Source organism: Lepidochelys kempii, chromosome 16, assembly GCF_965140265.1.
Source record: "Lepidochelys kempii isolate rLepKem1 chromosome 16, rLepKem1.hap2, whole genome shotgun sequence".
NCBI classification, from domain to species: Eukaryota; Metazoa; Chordata; order Testudines; family Cheloniidae; genus Lepidochelys; species Lepidochelys kempii.
Window position 1 is genome coordinate 23,091,741 of NC_133271.1, and position 20,931 is coordinate 23,112,671.

The window sequence follows — 20,931 nt, forward strand, 5'->3', positions numbered from 1 at the left end:
TTTCTAGTGCTATTGTATATTTTGCTTTTCTCCCTCTGTTTCCCCCCATCCCTTATATGAATAATACTTGGCACTTTGAATCTTCAGAGATAACTGTTTCCTTCGCCCCTGTGAAGCGGGTTAGTTTATTTGCATTTTGTTATAGGAGAGAGCGGCCCAAAGTCATGCAGTGAGGCAGTGCGCCTGAGAGCCTGTCCAACCACTAGGCAACACGTCCACACTAAAAGAATGTGATTTTAAATCAGAAACAACTCTTGGCACTTCCAGAGCACGTTACAATGTTCAGAGTGGTTTAAAAGGCTGGATGTTTAATTCAGTGTAGTCATTAAATGCTGGTTTACTAATTGCAGCTCCAACACTTAAGGGATTAATCCTTGTGCACCCGAGCAGGCCCCTTGAATTCTGTTCCCGCCTGCAGGGTGAATGAGTTGCTCAGTTGTCTGTGTTTGTGTCAGTTGTTCACTCCCCTGGAGTTTTGCACCTGCCCCTTTAACACTGGCTCTGCCCGGCCCCCTTTCAGCAGAGAAGACAGAGCCTGCGCTGGGAGAATTTGCAGCTGCTTCTGAGGGTCTGTGCTGGGTGGCCAGGAGGGAGGAGGCACAAAGGGCCAGGAGCCAGGCTGCTCCCACCTTCCACAGCAGGGGCTGAGCTGAGATGGCTGAGGTAGGTGCAAAGCCCCTTACCAGAGGGGAACCAGCCTGCCCCACAATGCCCAATTCACTCCATTTTCTCCTTACTAGAGCAGGGAGGAAGGGGCCGCCAAGGCTCCTGGGAATTGTAGTTTTTTGGGAGGCTACTGCCCTTAGTAGCCTTGAGGGTTTGTTCATAGCCTGACTGGCCCTGCCTCTGGATCTGCAGAAGGCCAGGGGCTGCTGGGGCTAAGCTGAGCTGGGACCGTGCCAGCGGAGGTGTGGGGGGTTCCTGGGTTTTGAGGCTCCATGGTCGCTCGAATTTACTCGGCTCCTGCCGGTTTCACAGGGGCACTCAGCCTAGGGTTCAGCCCCAAAGGCTGGCCTCTCACAAGGAAAAGAAGCAGGCGAGTGGCAAGTGAAGGATGAGTTTGTGGCTAAGGCCAGGAGCCGGGAGAGAGGGGTTGAGATCCCAACTCTGCCTCAGATTCCCCTTGTGACCTGGGGCGGAGATCAAATCACTTTGTCTGAGTCTCTGTTCCCTGTTTGTAGAAGTAGAACCCTGCCTTTCTCCCACGCTTTGCTGTTTTATCTTTGTAGGGCTTATGTACACATGAAAGTTATTCCAGAATAAGGCAGGATGTGAACTGAAAATGGAATCGCTAGTTTGGAATAGCTCCCTGTGTGGATGTTCTTATTCTGGAATCAGTGCCTTTTCTGGTTTATCTTAATCCACTTCTAAAGTGGATTAAACTAATTTGGAGACAGGCACTCTTACTCCGGAATTGCTCATGGACAGATGAGCCCTGAGATCTATAAAGCCTCTGAGGCAGGAACTGTCTCTTGTTTGTACAGCACCCAGCACAAATGGAGAGCCTCTAGGCATTACCATGATACCAATAATGAATAAACAATCAGATTCTGGACTGGAGTTCCTTGTTTCCTTCTTTGTCAGCCTTGTTTGACGTTTATGGGCCAGGAAGGCCATGTTATTTTTTCCATTTTATATTACAAATTGCAGCTTGGGGGAGCAAAACCTCCTTTGTCTACAGTGAATTCTGGACCAGGACCCCAGGGTGCTAGGCACTGTACAAACACAGAACAAACAGATGGTCTCTGCCCGCAAAGAGCTTCCAATCTAAATAATTATTCTGTTCTCATTTACTTGCCCTGCCAGATTTCACAGGGTTAATAGATACCAAGGCCGGGAGGTTGATGGTGCTGCTGTTTATGTTCGGTACAAAAGCAGGCTAGACTGAATGCAGAGCCCTGAAAAGCAGTGGCCGTGCTCCAAAGAGCAGCTTACAGCCAGCAGAGTCCTGACAAGCCGGCAGGGGTCAGTGTGGCCACGTGGAGTTCAGCTAACCGCTGCCTCTGTAAATTTGCAGCAAACTGTGTACAGACTCTAGCCCCCAGGGACTCGATGGCACCAAACCCTCAGGCTACACACACACACGAAACGTGCTCTTCATCAGAAAATATTGGAAGGCTTTGTCTGCTTTTAAAAACATCGGGTTGGGAGGGGGTTGTGTGCACTCGGGCAATTTGTGACTAATAGAGGGGGGTTTGCTGGGAGTAAATTGAAGGGTTTTTAAGTCCTGTGCTCACACTTGAAGAGGCAGTGCAGTCTGGAGGATAGGGCACTGGACTGGGACTCACGTGACCTGGGTTCTAATTCCAGCTCTGACACTGACTTTGTAACCACAGGCCAGTCGCTTCACCCCTCTGTTTCTCCTTCAGACCTTTGTCTGCCTGGTCTCTTTTGGTGGGGAGCTCCCTGGGGCTGTCCCTTACTGTAAGTCTGTACAGGGCCTATTGTGCTAGGTTCCATATTCACACACAGCAAGAGAGTCAGTTGTTCACTCACTTTCTCAGAGGACTATTTGTCCCAAGAGAAATTCTCAACAGATGGCTCTGTTCATCTAAGACACAATCACAGAGATGCCATTAGTTATGTCCATGTAACACAAGGAGATGTACAATCCCTGAACACAGGCTACAGCTGTTCTCTGAGCACAGAACAGGGAACCAGGAGTTCCTGAATTCTCATCCTCACTCTGCTGCTAAATCCCTCTGGGACTTTGGCCAAAGTCATTTTCTCCTGTTCCGTGCCTCAGTTTCCCCTTTCCAAAAATTAGGTAGAACATTGACTGACTTTCCAAGACTGTTCTCAGGAGTCACATCATACTTTATAGTTATGAAATGCCAAGTATGAGCCAAGCCTCAGCCAGATCCATAGGTCCGAACAAACACTTCCCGACTTCAGGGGACTGTGAATTTCTCTTTGGACTGTGTCATGTGGGTCCAGCTCTGATATTATCTGAAGGAGGCAGATAACATAATATGTGCTGTGTCTAAGAGCCACCCAGCACCCTGGCTGTCCGCCGAAGGAGCAGGAGAATGAGGAAGAAAAGAAACTTTTCTCCTGAAGTGGAAATTGTGGTGAAAGGGAGAAACGTGAGCAGGGGGGATTGTGCAGCTGGCCAGGGCAGACAAGGTGGGTTAAAGGAGCAGCTGGCTTGAGTAAGTAGACTTGGGGATAGTGGGTGGAAAGGGTGGCAAAGGAGCATTGTATGAATTATGCTAGACATGCAAAGTTTCTGGCACTGTCCTCTGAAGCGTCCAGCGGTGGCCTATGCTAGACCAGATCGAAACCGGATCTGGTACAGTCTGGTGACTCCTGTGTTCCTAGACCCCACAAGGACTTTTCAGCACCATGGCAAATATGCTTTGCAAGGTTGCTTTCTGCCTCTCCCGCTAAGAGATCTCAGTCCATTTCCTCTTGGGTCACATTCAGATCCCAGGGAGCCTTGATACCCTGTGTAATAGAGTCAAGACACTGCTGTTCGGTCGCCCATGTGAGGAGGTGGGAAGTGGGTGCTGCTACTCTGGGGCTAGGACCTGTGGGGGAACGTGGCAGGTGGCTAGTTGGTTGCGGTGTCTGGAGATGCCGTTCCCTTCTCATGCTCAGTATGTAGGTGTCATTCCAGATTCCGGGACTGGGCGCGGATTCTGCTGCGACCTCTGCAGCTCTCCTTACATCGTCGACCCCGGCCGCAGAGGCAACCAGCTGAAGACCTCAAGCTCTCTGCCTTCTCCGCGCCACAAGCGGGATCCCAGGACAGGCCAGGTGCTGACGCTCTGCAAGGCATGGGGTGAGGGAAAGTGCTCTCCTGTGGTCTGAGTGGGGTTGAGCTGGGCATCACCTGATAGCCCTACCTTATGTTCAGTATCTGTCTCTCCCTCTTGTTCAAAGGATGCTGCAATCCTGCTCAGGAAACAAAATCCATGCATGTATTGAGCCATCCAGCCACTGCTTTGTGTGTGATGTGTTTGGTATCTTGGCTCCATACAGCCAGTCTGTATGTAGGGCCCAATCCTGCTCCCACTGAAAATCAGTGGCAAAATTCCCTGTAATAGGAAGAGGATCAGGCCCTTATGATCTTCTCCCAAAGTCTATTCTCTGGTTAGATGTGAGCAGGTAAGTGCTGGCCAGGCCCCCCCCCGGGTGATCTCTGGTCATCTTTGACCATCATGTCCCCCCAGTCCCAGTGGGGTCATCGGCCTTTGCCTTTATCAGCTGCCACCCATGTGAGATCCAGCAGCTGCAACGTGTGCAGAGTGACCTTTCCCTGCGAACAGTCCCCCAAGCCCTTCACTCCGATCCCAGTATTGTCTCTGCTTGGTTACTGTCCCAGGAATATAGTCATGGTGGCTAGCCCCAGAGTGACATGGAGAATGTCAGTGGTGTGGTGGTAACTGGTATCACCAAAGTGTCTTTGTGGGTTTTTTAGCAGCGAAGGGGAGGTGCAGTAGCTGGGGCGGTTGGGAGCGACGTACCGTCTCCAGGTGCTACTGCTGCGATCCGGCCCTTGTTGTGTTAGCAGCTCTGTGCGTACGTGTGAAAACGCAAAATATTACAGCTCGTCCTTCGCTAGCTGTAATAACCATTGGCTGTAACTCCTCTGGGGGCGGGGCTGTCTCCCCTGGGCCTGACACTTAGCAGGCCTCGGAGCACTCCGAACCCTGTGAAGGATCCTGGGCTGGACGAGAGGAAGCGGCATGAAGAGCAGCTGCAGGCATTTGGACGGTCCATGGTGGGGGACCAGGATGGGAGCAAGCTCTGCTGTCCTGCCTATACCAGGAAACCCTGCCTCTGCCTCCAGAATTATCTCAAAGCCCCAGGTGGGTGGAGATGGACCTAGAGTAATATAACGTAGTGCTGTTCATCCCAGAGCTCTGTACTTAGTGCACTACTGAAATGCAGCCATTGCTGGGGTGGAGGGTGGCAACCAGCGAGTGTAGAATGTGTTAGTGACAGGAACGGGACATGTTAGCAAGAACACTGGGATGTAGTCATACCCTTTAAAAATTGCCGTGAGCTTGGTGTCCCTCTACAGCTGACTGGACCTTTGTTCTAAGGTCGTCTTGGAAAGCCCCACATGTCGGGAACTGTACAGGCCTCTCTTCATCTGGCTCAAAAAGAGGGGAAGGGCTGGGTCACCCCAGCCAGAATATCAACCTGAGGTCCCAGGGAGTCAGGTTGTTTAAAACTTCCACCTATTAACTACGGGAAACGTTTGTAGACCACCGCGATGGTGCCCGAATGCTATCGGGAAGATTGACCGACACGCGTGGCTTAGTCCATGTGCTTCTCGAAAAGCAGCTCACGCATTCACCTGCCCTCCCCCCGAGAGGGCGCTGGCTGTAACTCCCAAAAGGTGGCATCTCGCTCCATCACTGCCAGTGTCTGCTTTGAGCTATTGACTCACACCCTAGGGTGGGATTTGAACCCATGACCTGGTGGTGCACAAAGTGAGGGTGCCACCAAGTGAACCATAAAAAATAGTCCCCAGCATTAGTGTAATGCAAGGAGGGAGGAAGGCTGGGTCCTGTGGGCGCTGTCAGCCAAAGCTGAAATGTCTGCCCCATCAATCCCAGCCTCTTGGATCGAATCCCATGGGCCTCCCTTTCCCGGAGGGCTCAGCAGCTCCTCATAGCAGGGCACAACTCTTTGTAGAGCCCCCCCGTCCACATGTGGCTGACATGCTGCTCCTTTGGCAGGGCTGGGCGAGAGCGAGAGCTGTACACGAGCCCTCGAGTTCTTGAAGTTGCTGCAGGAATCCAAGCAACTGAAAGCCGTGAAGTTCTGCAGCGACGGGGCCAGCCAGAAAGCCGGGGAGCCCAGGAGGCAAGGAGTGGGGTGGGGTGAAACCTCTGGGGAATAATGGAGCATCCGCGGTGTAAGCAGCACGTCCCCTAGCTGAGGGGTCGTGCGCGTGGGCAGAGCCTTCCCAGGCAGGATTCTCCATCAGGGTCCTCCAATGTGTTGCTGCCAGGGCTCTGGCCCAGCTGACTCATGGGAAATGCCGATAATCATGGACAAGAACAGAGCTTAGGGTGACAACTGATCACTTCCAGTCCAGAGAGAGAGAGAGGGAGACGTACAGGGAAGGGATTTGGGGTGATGACGTGCTATTGTCTCCGGTGTCCATAGGCTCCCAGGGCCTCTGCAGACCCATGGGGTGGTACTGGCTGCCAGCAAGCCTAGCTGGTTTTTGAGTGGCTATGTTGTCCAGTGGTTAGAGCAGGGGACCGGGCCTTGGGATTCCTGGGTTCTTTTCTCAGCACCGGTATGAATTCAGTGTATAATTTGTTTGGGGCAAGCGTTTTCCCAGCCTTTCTCCAATAGTGAAATGAGGGGTAGGCACCCTGATTCCATGCAGTGCGCTGAGGCCCTGAGCCAAGGTAACAACACTGTCCTGTTGATTTCCTCAAGGAGGAGAGCCATCGGGGCTGGGAAGTGGCCAGCGGAGGTCCCTAGCCTTCGAGGACTTTGTCCTGAAGAACCAGAGGGTGTTGCGTGAAGAGCTGAAACTATGCGAGAGAGTCACGCAAAGGATTCTGGGATACTCCAACAACTTCCTGCATAAGAAGCTCCAAACTAGCAGCCAGGTAAGTTGAAATATGAATGTCCCCCCTTTCCTGCCCCGAGGATGGGGTTGTGTGGGGCAGTGTGGTGCTAACCAGTCTAGAGATGGGGATGGAGTGTTTTGGGCAGTGGGGGCAGGCGGAGTTACACCCCAAGGGGGTTGCTAGTGAAAGCCTGGTGTTCCCTACAGAAGCCCGCCAGAGCTGAGCGGAAGAAGGGGAAAGGAGCTCCGGGGCTCCTCAAGCCCATTGCAGAACTTGGCGAAGAGGAGTGCTGTGCGGACAACTTCACAGTGGTAAATACTCCAGGTGCCCCCACACTGCGGGGACGAGGGTGTCGGGGATGCCAGGCTCGCAGAAGCGGTGGGGCAGATCGCGCCTTCAGAGCAAGTCAGTCAGATATAGAAAAAATGAACATCTGGCATACCAATGCCTCTCTGCCAAAGGGTCCTGGGGAGGCCGCGAGGGCTAGAGCTAGGGGGACTAAAAGCCAGAGCTCCTGGGTTCTAGTCCTACCTCTGCCTCTGATTCACCATGAGACTCTGGGCAAGTCACTTAATCTGTTTGTGCCTCAGTTTCCCTCACTCAAATATTTAAAATAAAACCATCCAGTCTCCAGGGCTCTCTTCCTTTCCCTAGACTGCATTGGGCATTGGCCTGATGTGTTAGTGTCCCCTTCTTGCTCCACATGCCTGGGAGGTGGGTGTCCAGCCTGTTTTCACTCCGATGGGGGTGGATCAGGCGGCCTGGCATGGATATGGACTGTACCATATAGCATACAGGTTTCCTATGTGCTGTCTCCTTTGGCTCCTTCCTAGATGGCCCACACCTACGGCCGGCTGCTGCAGCACTGGAGGGATCGAGCATTAATGGGCCAGTCAGAGGCCCACCGAGTCCTAGCTGAAATGCTAACGCCCTCAGGTGAGTTGTAAGCATGTGCTGTGTCCCTCTGGTGATCGCACAGGTCTGCCATAAACTGAAAGACACTACGTTCCCTCTGAGAAGCAGCTGCACGGGTGTGAACATTACCATAATGGGCATGCGCAGAAGGGAATTTAGACACCTATCCAGTTGTGTGCACAGTGGTGGCAACTTACTGCATAACTGTAGGCACAGGTTGTGCACCCTTTTGCCCACGGACATCATGCCTCCATATCTAAACATGTGCTCCTCATCCTCCCGGGGATGTCCTGAGCCCCTTACCTTTGGATGTGCTGGAAACACAAAATCTTTGCTGATAAAGTTGGCTGATGACACACAGACTGGGGGAGTGGTAAATCCTGAAGAGGACAGGTCATGAATACTGAGTGATCCGGATCTCTTGGTAAACTGGGCCCTCGCAAACAATAGGCCCTTTTAGTACAACTAAATGTAAACATATACATCTAGGAATAAAGAATATTGGCCACACTTGCAGGAGGGGGTCTCTAGCCTGGGAAGCAGTGACTCTGACAAAGATTTGGGGGGTCATGGTGGATAATCAGCTGAACGTGAGCTCCCCATGCAGTGCTGTGGCCAAAACAGCTAATGTGATTCTGAGACATATAACCAGGGGAATCTTGGGTGGGAGTAGAAGTTATTTTACCTCTGTATTTGGCAGTGGTAAGACCGCTACTGGAATCCTGGGTCCAGTTTGGGGTCCACAAATGGAGAAGGATGTTGATAAATTGGAGAGGGTTCAGAGAACAAACTGAGTAAAGGAACTAGTGATAGACTCGAAGCTCAATCTATTTAGTTTAACAAAGAGAAGGTTATGGGGTGACTTGATCGCCGTCTGTAAGTACCGACAGGGGAAGAAGACATTTGACGATGGGCTCTTTGCTCTAGCAGAAGAAAGTCTAACATGATCCAGTGGCTGGAAGTTGAAGCTAGACAAATTCAGACTGGGAGTAAGGTGGGTACATTTTTAACAGGGAGAGTAACTAACCATTGGAGCAACTTACCGAGGGTCATGGTGGAATTGTTGTGGGGACGTTCTGTGGTCTGTGTTGTACAGAGGCCGGACTAGATGATCACAGTGATCCCTGCTGGCTTTGGACTTTACGAATAAACGCAGAGCAAAGCTCGGGGTTTATTTGGAAACACGATGTGTGCACATGCCACTGCCCTCTGCTGCTGGAATCAGATCCCTGCGCTGCCCTCCTAAAACAGCAAAGGCCAACAAAGAGGTTCAAAGGCTCGATGGAGCTCCTGGAGGTTCTCTTGGCACCGATGGTTGTAAGGCCTGGATCTCCTGTTTGCAGGTGCCGTGTCGTCTGTGTGGGACCAAGCGGCCAGGGCACTGAAACCCTCCAAACAGTCTGGAAAAGGGAAAAGCCCCACCTGAGCCCTGCTAAGAAAATACAGATGTTGTTGGTGCAGGGCAGACCCCCGCTGATCTTGTTCTTCTGGGGCCCGTTGCAAAGCCCATTCACACCCATTGCGTGGGGTTTGCATCAGACCCCCGATGCCCTGGCATTTATCCTGGCTGCGCAGGCAAGAAGGCCCTGTGCCCCTGATCGCACCGTTTCCTGTTTGCCTGCAGGGGGCTGTAGGTGTAACTGTTACCACTTCAGATCCTGGGTGACCGGTTCCAGCCCGAGCACCGTTAGCAAGGTTAACGAGCAGATGATGAGGCTGGGGGGAGATAGGGAGCCCCCTCCCCACAAACTCAAGCAGTGGAGGAAGGTTGGTACCAAAGGGCTGTCCCAAAGCTGCTTCTCCCCCCACGGAGTTTCCGCTTCGGGCCTGTATTTTTCATGATGTGCATTTATTGCTATGTTTTGCTAACTGCTCGTGTAAAGGCCTCGTATGCAGGGGAAGGGGGGACTGGCTGCGGGAGGGGCATGGGCTGTGGCTCCTGCTTTCTTCATAGGGGTGGGTATGTTGGATGGGTTTAAACACCGATTAGCTCTCTGTGCAAGCAGGTGTAACCTAGGCAACCAGGCTACTGAGGTAACGAGGGCACCAAGTTGTGACGATACCGACCCTCGTGCGTCAGGGCTTCTGTGGTGGTCTCTGGGGTTGGAAGGGGATTTGCCCTGAGACATCACTGACTGTTTGGTCGGGAGGGTGCGTGTGTCTTTCTGTGAAGCATCGGCTATAGGTCACTGCCAGAGACAGGAGAGCGGTTGGTTCTTCCGATTGTAAACTCCAAGGGGCAGGGGCCTGCCTTTCTGTTCTGTGTTTGTCCAGCCCCTCGCACAGCGAGACCCTCGTCCGTGATCAGGGCCTCTGGGTGCTATGATACAAGTACATAATCAGAGTCCCTGGGCCTGTGATGTGGGATGGTCCTAACTGCCTTACTGGTTACTTTCACCTGTGAGCCTTGAGCACAGCAGCTGCGGATGAAGGACGCTCGATGAGCTCTTAGTCTGGCCTTTTGTTCTCAACGAGCATGGCCCTGTCTGCTGGGACCCGGGGCTGGTCTGGAACCGACAGAAGGCAGTTCCCCAGTGTACCGTGATACAGCATCCTCTGCCTGCCTGGATGGGACGGTCCAGAGTCAGGGTGATATCACAGGGGAGCTAACTCGCTCCATCATCACATTTCATCCTGGAGAGGTCCCAAAAGGGCCAGCTTTGTGAGCAGCCTAGGACAGCCCTCCAGCTGTGGACTGCAACGTATGGGGGGGGGTGAAAGACTTTTCAGCCAGATGAGGGTCAACGGCTGAAGCAAGAACAGGGTGAGGGCCCTGAGGAGAGGGGAGGGAAGTGTCCGGCCTCAGCGCTGAAGCAACAGCGCATGGGAAATAGCCCAGGTCCCATGGAGTCGCTCCTCAGAACGGGCTGAACCTTGGCACCTGTCTCCAAACTGCCTGAAATAACAATCCCCATCCAGCCCTTTTCCCTCTGTTTCCTTACCCTGCTCCTCATCAGCCTTCAAGAGGAACCCATCAAGGCTGGTCCTTGGCTGGCCGGGAGGAGGTGCCCCTGCCATCCTAATGCCAAGGGCTGCTTCCCCCCTGCTGCCAACTCCCACCAGTCCAAGGGCAAGGCGTGAGCCCCAGCTCTCCCACACGGTGGGACTGGGTGTCTTCTAAAGGCACCCTGCCCTCTATGGCTCAGTTGTGCCCTCTCAAGTGCCCTGGTGACTGCCATGCCACCTGTGGGTGAGAACAGGGTTGGCCCATGCTATGTATTTCCTTGTTGCTGTGCCGGGCGGGGTGTCTTGGCCTTGGAGAGCAAGAACTCTCTGGATGGGTCCTTTTCTCTCTGCTCAGAGGCCCCAGCATCACATGGGCTGTTTGGTCCAGATGAATGGATTAGGCATATCTATGGGATTCCCCTGCTTTTATCAACGTGACCTTTGCAGCCTCCGTTCTAACCTTGAATGGCATCAGCCTTCTGCAGCATGTGGGCCTAGCCGGCGGTCACCCCAGCTGGCCCCCTGGCAGACGCTGGGGAGACCGCCCGTTTTAAGGGCGTGGAGCTCCCGGGGACTATCAGGCAGTCCTACACAGAGAGGCTGAGCAAACAGCCCTGATCCCAGTGTGGTGGGCTAGTGGCTGCAGGGTGGGCGTCTGAGGTCAAAACTGTGACAGGAGGGAGGCTGCGTAAAGGGGGTTATCAGGAGCCGGGTTCAGCCTGGTCTGTGGCACCCCAAACACAGACCAGAGGAGCCAGCTCATTGTGTGTTCTGTTGCCATATTTTCTCCCCTTCTGCTCCGTTAACCTCCTGGCTTCCCGTCCCGCCTGTAGGAGAACCCCAAGCCAAACAAGAAGGGTTCTGATGCTGGGGAGAGAGTGCAACCCAGTCAGGCACCATCACTGGCTTCCCCCTCCACAGCTGGTTCCCAGGAGCTGCCTTCAGCCTCTGTCCATGGGCCAGCCTCAGCTGGCGAGCCACCCACCTCTGGAACTGGTGTGAGTAGAAGGGCTTGTTTGGGGTGGACTCTGTGGCCGTTGACCGGCAGGGAGGAAGGGCATCCTGAGGGCTGTTGAATGCAACTCTCCCTGGGGGGCTGCTTTCCTTCCTGCTCACAAAGACCTGCTTGGAGCTGGCAGTAGCCGGTGGCTAGGACCCCTGGAGCGAGAGGTCGCAGTGCAGACAGCATGCGGGAGCCTCGCCTAGTGCTTGAACCTGCAGCTCTATGGAGAGCCCCCTCTGCCCATACATGGTGCATGGTGTCCAGTCTCAGCCCAAGCCCTAGGGGCTGATGAGTTGCTGCTGGAGCAGCTAGTCTGTCTGCCCTCATGGAATCCTAGAAATGGAAGGGACCTCACGAGGTCATCAAATCCCCTCGCCTGTGCTGAGCCAGGACCAAGTAACCCTAGACCATCCCTGACAAGGGTTTATCCAGCCTGTCCGTAAAAACCTCCTATGACGGCGATTCCACCACCTCCCTGGGAAGCAGTTCCTGAGCTGAACTGCCCTTGTAGGTAGAAAGTTTTTCCTGATCTCTAATCTAAATCTCGCTTGATGCAGATTGAACCCATTGTGTCCTGTCCTACCTTCTTTGACGTGGAGAATAATCGATCGCTGTCCTCTTTCTAATCTCTGCACTGAAGAGCTTACTATATAAAAAGACAGACAAAGAAGGGAGGGGAAGGAAGTGCTTTTACCCTATGTAATGGGGAAACTGAGGCACAGGGAGTCTGTTGGCACTAATTGGAATGGAACCCAGAGTCCCATACAGTGCTTTGTCCAAGTCCCTCCCCCCTTATCTCTAACAGAGAGGCCTGGCTAACAGAAAGGTTAAGGAACCGTGAATAAAAAGCCAGGAATCCCAGCTTCCAATGCTCTGCCCCAACCACTAGGCTGCATCGCCCTGGAGTGACCCACTGCTGTGATAGTCTGGTGACCTTGGCAATGATCTTCCTTTCTGTCTCCCTGGCAGGCTCTGGACCCCTGCCCCCCGCCGCAGGCCATGCTTGTCTCTAGCATTGTCTCAGCACCGCCCGGCACTGGGGGGGAGATATCACCTTGTACCAGAAGGCCAGCTGACACGTTCTCTCCTCTCACCCTCTCCAGCCCCCTGCCGCACAGAGCCAGGTAATAGGTCTGGTAAAACATCACCAGCTGTGGGCCGTATCCTCAGCTGCTGTAAATCAGCGCAGCTCCATCAAAGTCAATGGGATAGTGTTGACTTACTCCAACTGGGGATTTAGCCCAGTATCCCAAATGCTTTAGAGAGGGGCAATTTACGTGGGGTTAGCCAATCCAGGAACCAGTGCTAGGAATGTCCCGGTCATTTTAGCAACCAGAGCACAGGCCTCTTGTAAACGTAAACCCACTGGCCTGGTCATCTGTGGCTCCCAGTGAGACCTCTAGCAGGACAAGCGTTAGCCCTCGCGCTCTGGGTAACTGTGTCCTGCCTCCTAGGAACTCCCCCTGCCGGCCACGTGGACACTGTCCCCCTGCAGCCATGTGCTGTTCAATAGCTGCCGACTGCCTCCCCCGGTGTCGGGAGCGACCCCTGCTAGCCTGTGAAGAGTGCCGTGCTCTGGGGAAGGAAGGTGCTTTGTGAAGGTTGGGCCATATTTCCACATGCAAAGCACGACCACAGTTGAGAAGTGCTTTGAGAGCTGCGGGTGGTGGAATGTGCTATGTAAGACCACGGGATTTATACTAACCATTGCCCAGTCCTCCTGTGGCTCATCCCGCAGGTGTCACCATGGCAGAGCCCTTAACGTGAGGAGGCTGAACTGATGCTCTTATCAGTGCTGATTGACTCCAAGGGCTGCCAGACTGCAAGGCTTAAGGAGATGCTTATGGGGGCGAGCGGCGTGCACCTGCCTTGACCTTGTGGGCACTCTGTGTAACTTTCCCTGCAGACTGATTGACATCTTCTCTCCCACCCCTTAGACTGAGCAGCAGCATCCACAGGGACTTGGCTACCCGAGGGATCCGGCCCACCCTGCGCAGCCTTCACCCCCGGCCCAGTCTCTTGCTCGCTCTCAGCTTCTTGGTCCAGACTCCGGGATGTGTCCACCCCATCAGTAGATGCAGGGAGCAGAGGAACTATGGAAAGGCCAAGAGCTGCAGCCTCCTTTGATCCTGATGGGGGCAAGCAACGGCGCTGTTCCAGGATCCGTTAACGCAGGAGGCCAGTTTCTTGGTGAGTTTGGGCCCAGGCCTTGCGCTGCTGGCGTTGGCTTCGGAATTGCATGACAGCAATAAATACATGGGGAGAGCGGGGTGAGGGGAGGGGGATTTCCTGGGGGCTCCTAGGAGGAGAGGTGTAACACTCCCACCCCCATGGGCTAGCCGGGGTCTCGGGAAGGGCTGTGACCCATGGTAGCTCTTGAGCAAATGTTAGGCCAAAGCAGAGGGACACCTCCCCGGGCAACCGTGAGGGGAAGGGAGCCTTGGAATGATCTAGAATCCCCCCTGCATCTTCAGCTGGGGTGCAGCAATGGATAGACAGATGAGAGCAGGTCTGTGCGGGGAGCTGGGGTGAGACATGTCCACTGCACAGGATGACAGCCGGAAGCTGGGAAGTGACCTAGCAAAGCAGGACGGGCCAGAGAGCTCAGCCAAATACTTCCCTGGCTGTTCCGACAGCAGGCCTAGGGTGCGGGTACATAGATGTACCACAACATAACTCCTCTGCTGGGGATGTAACCTGGGCTCCAGAGGCTCTCTGAGATTACAGGTTCAAATCCCAGCCAGGCTGCTGCCACCTTTCCTCCTCCTGAGATATACAAATGGTATTGCAAGCCATTTCCCCACTGTGCATGTGCGACCACCATGTCTGCATCCCAGAGAGCCCCTGGCATGTCTTGTTGGAGTAGGTGTTTACCCTGCTGCTCTTGTCCAAAACTTTCCTGGTCTGGTGCATGGTGCCGGTCAGTTGCTGCCCTCCTCGGCTTTGGGGCACTATCTATCCCTGTTACTATTCTGAACCTGCTGTAAATGCAGGTTGATGGTTTACAGCCTGTCTCCCCTTATCCCCAAGTGGTGCTACCCTCAGCCCTTTCTCTGCCAGACCCCTTAGCCCTCGGTATGCTGCTCTGAAACTGTGAGGAAGGGTAACATGTGCCATGGAGAAAGCAACTTTGAAGTGCGAGGATTTCCCCCCGGTGCATGGGGCAAAAGCTGTTGATTGCATAGCAATCTGGCAGGGGGTTGTCCCCTGCACACCCCTTACATAGCGTTTTCTGAGGAGAATGGCCCACATTGGGTGACTTCTGTTCCCTAGGTGCTGTGAGGGGCCCACTGCCCACCCGAGAACCGAGGCTCCCATCCCAGCTGGCAGGAGGTGTCAAGATCTGACGGCCGGTAACAGCCTTTCTGAGCTTCCCCCTTCACCTTCCCTTAGCATTTCTGGTAGACTTGCCCTTTACCCCACTGCTCACGCTCGTAGCCCGGCTCCAAACTGCTAGCTCCAGGCTTTGACTGTTCTGCCCTTTGCTCAGCCCGAGGGGGCGCCATCTTCCCAGCCAGTCCAGGGGAGTGAGAGGCGGGGAGTCAGTCCTAGGGCTCCTGTCTGCTGGTACAGTATGCTAACCACAAATCCCCTCCACTCCCTGGGCCAGCCCCGCTGCAGTCTGACTCTGTAGCAGGAGCCTGTGCAGGGTTAAGCATTCGGTTCCCCCTTGGCCTGGCAAGAGAGGCTGCTGGTGTGATGACAGTGCAGACATGCAGCTGTCCCTCCTGCAGAATCTCAAACCCCTTCTCCGCTGCCCACCAGATGGCAATGGAAATGTCAGGCATCTGACCCCACCTCCCCCCTTTCCAAAGGGCTGGGCATTGCCTACAGCCTCGGCGTGCGCTGTTCCTCTCTGCTTGGAGAGTCCCATCCTTCCGTGGTTCTCTTCTGCCTTGGTCCGTACCTGGGGGCTAGCTGTCAGGTCTGTCCCTAGCCTACTTACCGTGCCTCTGCTTTGCGTCTCCGCAGCTTGCCCTCCCCAGCAGCCTCATCCTCCTCGTTAGCAGCGCACGGGGTTGCCCCAGTGCTCCCAGGGGCTGGAGCGTGGGTCGCAGAACGCAGTTTGCCAGCTCAGCTGCGGGGGCTGCTCTCAGCTCCACAGGCAAATGCCGCCTGCTTCCTCGTGAAAGCTGAAGGACAGCACGCGCGTGGGGAGGCTGAGATCACTGTTCACCTCAGCTGGCCACTGACTTTATGCTGCCCTGGGTAGGGCCAACAATGTCCAGCCCTGACCGCACTGGCACGTAGGGGGTTCCCTGCTATTCAGCAGTCCTCTGGTTATTGATATGGCCTCACTACCAGCAAGCAAAGCCAGAGCGTCTGGGAGCGTCCAGTGGCTGACCTAAAGCTAGTGTGAGAAGGCAGCCGTGAAGAGTCAAACAGCCGTGCTGGGCCTGGGGAATCTGTGGCCACCCTTGCAAGTCCTGTCTCCCTGGAGAGGATTCAAAGGCTATCGCTTCAGGTAGGGGTCAGAATTCTACCTGGCGTGGCTCTTGACTTCTGAAACCGAGTCCGCCGGCTGCATGCCCGCAGGGAGAGAGGCCGGGGCCCTGGAGCAGGTATGTGTGACCAACCTGAGCCTTTGTACCTGGACAGGCGTGTGCACAGCTTGGGTGGGGACTTGGCTCTCGGTCCCTTAAGGGAGGATTGCACGGGGTGAGAGAGGCCTCCTTTGGGGGAGTGGGCTGTCCCATCGCAGCTTGCCTTCTGTGACTGCTCTGTAGGACAGACAGTTCAAGCAATTGTTTGGAGACAGAAACCAGTCATGGGCCTGTCCTCATTGGCTGGGAGAGCTAGTTACTGTTCCCCACGAGCCCTGACGGCCCAATGCTTTGATTGAGACCCGGGAAGCTCGTAAACATCTGCTTAAACTTTAGCATGTGCACTTTCCCCAGGCAGGGCTTTGCTTGCACTGCTGGTGGAGTTCTCCGAAAAAAAACAAAACACCCAGAGGCCTTGGTTCCTGCCTTCTCTCCTGGGCTGGGAGTCCTCAGCCCAGACAAGGGGCTGCTGTGTTCTGGTGAAGCAGTAGAAAGTTACTCTTGGCCTGGAAGTTTGGACCACAAATGTTTATTAAGCACAACCCCTCCCCTCCCCTCCCCCCCCAAGCCCTATGTATTTCTATATATTAATTCATTTGGCAGATTATTATTTTTTAAGGAAAAAACAAGTACCTGGTGGGTTAAAATTCCCTCTTAAAATGACATTAGCAAATGCACATGTAAAAAATAAATAAGCTCATACATTCAAGTATATGGCAAATACGTCACACTCTGCAAGCTGATTGGTCAGATTCCAGTTTGTGGCCTGGCCAAGCGCCGCACGGTCACGAGTCCTCTGCTGGTCATGTTGTTGTAACAGCAGGAGCCCAGGAGCGAGGTGGCCCCTCTTACTGAATACAATGCAGGGACTGATGGTGCCCCTGAACCAGTCCTTGCATTGGTTGATCCCTCCAGCAGTAGTGAGGGGTGAATTTTACCTGCTCACACCTAGGACATCTACACATGTTAGGGCCTCCCCCCAGCTGGGCTAAGTGGTGCCTGGCTGAATTTCTTGCTGCTGGAAATTTTCCATGAAGGCCGCTCCTGAGAGAGACGCGGGGGCAACGGGGACTCAGCAATGGACTTGCGGGGAGATGAACAGTAGCTGGAAGGCCCACCAGAGGACTGATGCAGCCCTGCCAGTCCCAGCTAGCGCAGCAGTGCAAAGGGGCACCTCTGTACAGCTAAACTTGAGGGTGGCTAGCCCCATTCTGTGTTAGGCAGGAGGGTTGTTTTTCAGCCTATTTGAAAGTGACAAGTCCCCACCAAAGTTGGCCCATTCCCTGTGTGCTCCTGTGCCGACCAGGCTGGAGGCCTCTAGCTACTACTGCAAGAGAAAAGAGGAATGTTATGAAGCCCCATGGATGGGGGCAGTGCTCTAAGCTAGATTCACACTGGCCAGACTAACGGCTTTCCTTTAAAAACACAGGGCACCTGTATTCCCAGAGCAGTGAACGGTGCCCAATTGACAGCTTCCAGCTTCACAACACGCAGCAAACCAAGTTTCCGCTCCTGCGGCTCTGCTTCAACCTGAACCCGCCGGGTCCCCAGTGGGTCTGTGACGGGGTTTGCTGCCAGCCATGCCACAAACAACCAGGAGCACTGTCACACAGGCCAACAGCTGGCAGGGGCTAGTACCAAGTATACTGGGGACCTCTTGGTTCATGGTCAGAGGATCTCCCTGGGCCCTGAATGTGCTGGCTGTGGAGATAGTTATGGGCAACCTCCTTGATGCGGCTGCTTTTGCGGGGGGGCATTGCCATAAACAGTGGCAGCCCCACGTGCGCACAGCAGCTGAACTGGGCTTGCTCAGCCCTGTGGGAAAAAGCCAAGCTCGGCCCTGCAGGGCAGGACCCCAGTTCCAAGGGCTGCTGCTGCCACCTTGGCAGGCTGGTGAGGACAGCTCCAAACGTCTCCTAGCCAGACGGTAAGCAGGGAGGGAGGAGTCCACAGCAAAGAGAGGGTCCCCGTTAACCCACGTGTTGCAGAAATAAAATACCTAACGGAACGTGGGACCACGGGCTGCAGCCAGGGCTCAGGGTTACACTAACTGCTGGCTGCCTTCAGCTTCTCCACGGTTGCACCCCAGCCCAGCTGGACACCCCTTCCCCACAGAGCTCGGCAGGGAGGTGCAGACGCTCTCAGGCACTGCTGGCGGGGGGACTGCAGCAGCCAATTCACCGGTTGTCTCAGTCTACTTCCCTGGCGCCCAGCCCTGCGTGAGCAGTTCCTCCTAGCTTTGTTCAGCCGTAGAAGAGTCATTGTTTGTATAAAAAGCCATAAAGAAAAACTGTCCCCAGCTGGTGAACCTGCCTGGCCCCTACTCCAAAGAAAGACAAAACTACCAAAGCGGTAGGAAACGCCCCCTTCCCCTCCACACACACCCCCCTTCACTGAGCAGGGCTACTCCTCACCGGGACAGTCTGCCACGGAACAGCCAGGCTCAGGTTTTAAACAGATGTTGCTTTCCTCAAAGCAAACCCCAATTCTTAGCTGGAGCTAGGTCTCCTCTGCTGCTCCTCCTGGGCTGAAGCCAGATCCACCCTCTGCTCGTCCATACGCTTGGCCTGGACACGCTGGATGAGGCTGAAGAAGTCTTCGTCGGGCATGGTGGGGCCACGGGGGACGGTGTCCGGCGGAGCGCAGCGCTGGTCGTCTATCCGGGATGACTGGCACGGCGGAGGGGAGGGGAGGAGAAACAGGCATTAGAAACAGTTCCCGCCTGAGCGCAGGGACCAGGGGATTCAGTGACAGCTGACTTTGTCCTGCTGGGGGGACAGCGAGCTCCCTGCAGCTGGCTATAGGCGAAAGGGGTTGCCACGAGGAGGTGGCAAGAAAGGGCAGAAGAATCCCACCCTGGAAACGGTGGCCCTGAGCCCAGGGCCAGAGGGGAAGGGAAGGGCTTTTCACAGGGTTTGGCATGAGCCCTGCTTTTATGGACCAGCCTCTCAGGCCGCTCCCCTCACTCCCTCCTGGTTTGCAGGCAAGCTGGCACAGTGCACTCACGGGACAGGCGTGGGCCCTGCGCCTTGGCCTACCTAACTGCAGGTGCAATCAAAGAGCAGCGCAAGACCTTGACTGGCACCTGCTCTTCCGTTCTGGAGGCACAAATGTGGCCCCGCAAAGAGGACGCTGGGCCCTTTGCCGGTCTTGCCCCATGTTCATACAGTGCTGTGTACTGTTCGGGATGGGCCCCAGGTGTAGCCCTAGGAGTGGCAGGAAAGCTGGCACAGCCCTGCCCCCTGGGGCTCTCCCGGGCCGAGCGGTGGCTCAGCCCCTGGGGTCAGTGCAGAAGAGCAAGCTGCCTACCTGGCACTTCATAAGCATGTTGAAGAACTCGTCCCCTGGCTCCTGGGCATCCCCCTCCATGCGCAGGTGCCCCAGGTTGTTGTGAGTGATGCGGAGGCCGGGCAGGCTGCCCACACTGGCACGCTGGTCATCCAGCCGCCTGCTCTGGGAGCTGGCGATGAGATCAAAGAACTCCTCTGTCTGCGGCGATGCCATTAATGAGGACTGAGCTGTGGGGGGGACAGGGAGAGCACCAGGGCGTCAGTCCAGGGAGGGGGCCCGTGTCACGGTGCTGTTCAGCTCCAACATGCTGCTCAGTCTCTAATTAACTCGTTCACCACCCCTCTGAGGTCTGGGAGCCAGGACGCCTGGGTTCTGTTCTGGGCTGTGATGCAGATTTGCTCGGTGATCTTGGGTAAGTCACTTCACCCCTCTGTGCTTCTCAGTGCATGCACAGTGGGGGTGGCTAATCCCGCCCTGCCTTTGTAAAGCCCTTAGAGCTTGGCCCCCATAAAGTTCAAAGTGCATCATTATTAACTAGTAAATGATCCCCTTTTACAGGTGGGCAAGCTGAGGCAGTGAGCGAGCAAGTGATGTGCCTACGGGTAACCATCTAGTCAGTGGCAGAGCCGAGATTAGACCAGGCCTGGGGTCAGCCTCACTCAGCAGAAAAGTGATTTGAGCTGGTTTTTTTTTGCCCTACTTGATCTCTTAATTGATCCCCCTGCTAAGAGTAACCTCATTTCCCTGCACTGAATGCGCTCAGCTGACCTACAGCAGGAGAGAAGCGAATTGCAGCCATTTCATCTAATGGCAAAGAAGAACAAATGACCAAGACTTTTCTTTTATAACAGTGGGTCTGGCCAAGCCAAAGCTGAATGGCCCCTCTGAGCTGCAGGCAGCTCCCATTACCAATGTGCAGGGCCAGCCAGGGCCTCATCTCAGACCAGGCTTTCTGAAATCAGCCCGCTAAAGTGAGGGCCACTCCTAGGGAGAGCAGACTGCTGGTGCTGTGAACTTCCCCACAGCAGTGCCACACAATCCACTCAGGCTGGGGGTGCCGGAGGCCTTGCAAGGAGCGCGCTCACTCAGAGCACAATGGCTGGTAGGACCTTGCCTGTAGAAGGCATGAAGGCTCAGTTTCCACCCTGCAAGCTGGCCTTGGGAACAGCACATGCTGCGGCTATCACTTTCTCTGTGGCATTAAAAAAAACCTTTTAAAAGATCAGAGGGGGCTTATTGCCTTGCTTGACACAACATCAATAAAGTCTAGACGGCATCAGTGCCTCCCTGGAAGGAGGGCTCTGTGAGTGCATAAACATCGGGCAGCGAAGGGGGAAAGCAGCTGGCTTTATAGGGTAAACCACAGAAACTCTGGCTACACATCTCCCCCTGGCTGACAAGGCTGCACAAAGGGAGCAGGACAGGATATTAATTGCACTTGGACCGATGATTAGATTAAATTAGGGAAGAGATGCCTCATTGACGTGGCCTTTCAAGAAGGTACTTAATCTCTAGCATTCTCATTGCATTGCCAGCCCTCTGCCTGTGAAGCCATGCAAGCAAAAACTGTACCTTACTCCGGGGCCATGAGACATCATCCACTCCCATACAGCTGCTGCAGTGCTCTCTAATCCCCAGCACAGGGATTCCCGAGGTCCCCCTCTGGCTCTCCTAGCAAATGGCTATA

General features: G+C 54.6%; 2 protein-coding genes across 8 annotated transcripts in view; one reads left to right on the forward strand and one right to left on the reverse strand.

The window, feature by feature from the left end:
• The first annotated feature begins 680 nt into the window (after positions 1–680).
• On the forward strand, positions 681–16,225 carry LOC140899341 (uncharacterized). Of its 3 annotated transcripts, XM_073314707.1 has the most exons (11): positions 681–3,126; positions 3,620–3,784; positions 6,409–6,584; positions 6,752–6,856; positions 7,379–7,481; positions 9,085–9,227; positions 11,240–11,404; positions 12,379–12,533; positions 13,347–13,599; positions 14,683–14,762; positions 15,382–16,225. In XM_073314707.1, the coding sequence occupies exons 1-9, from the start codon at positions 3,030–3,032 to the stop codon at positions 13,534–13,536; spliced, it is 1,299 nt and encodes a 432-aa protein (XP_073170808.1). In that variant the 5' UTR covers positions 681–3,029; the 3' UTR covers positions 13,537–13,599; positions 14,683–14,762; positions 15,382–16,225. The 3 variants fall into 3 exon arrangements, with proteins under 3 accessions (XP_073170808.1, XP_073170806.1, XP_073170809.1); XM_073314705.1 differs by having other exon boundaries at positions 14,683–16,225; XM_073314708.1 differs by lacking the exons at positions 13,347–13,599; positions 14,683–14,762; positions 15,382–16,225 and having other exon boundaries at positions 11,240–11,402; positions 12,379–12,520.
• Positions 16,226–16,515: 290 nt separating this feature from the next.
• GPSM1 (G protein signaling modulator 1) overlaps positions 16,516–20,931 on the reverse strand; it is a 141,910-nt gene continuing 137,494 nt past the window's right edge. For all 5 annotated transcript variants that reach the window (XM_073314702.1, XM_073314703.1, XM_073314700.1 and 2 more), the window contains 2 exons: positions 19,263–19,471; positions 16,516–18,622 (listed from right to left, as the gene is read on the reverse strand). In XM_073314702.1, the coding sequence (XP_073170803.1) occupies positions 18,443–18,622; positions 19,263–19,471 (389 nt within the window). In that variant the 3' untranslated portion in view covers positions 16,516–18,442. The remainder of the gene's footprint in view (positions 18,623–19,262; positions 19,472–20,931) is intronic.

Bases quoted from the DNA above. Each gene is read 5' to 3' on its own strand.
- LOC140899341 (XM_073314705.1), top strand. From the start codon at position 3,030: ATGAGGAAGAAAAGAAACTTTTCTCCTGAAGTGGAAATTGTGGTGAAA. The intron at 6,585-6,751 runs GTAAGTTGAAAT...TGTTCCCTACAG, and splicing joins AGCTCCAAACTAGCAGCCAG to AAGCCCGCCAGAGCTGAGCG. The intron at 9,228-11,239 runs GTTGGTACCAAA...TCCCGCCTGTAG, and splicing joins AACTCAAGCAGTGGAGGAAG to GAGAACCCCAAGCCAAACAA.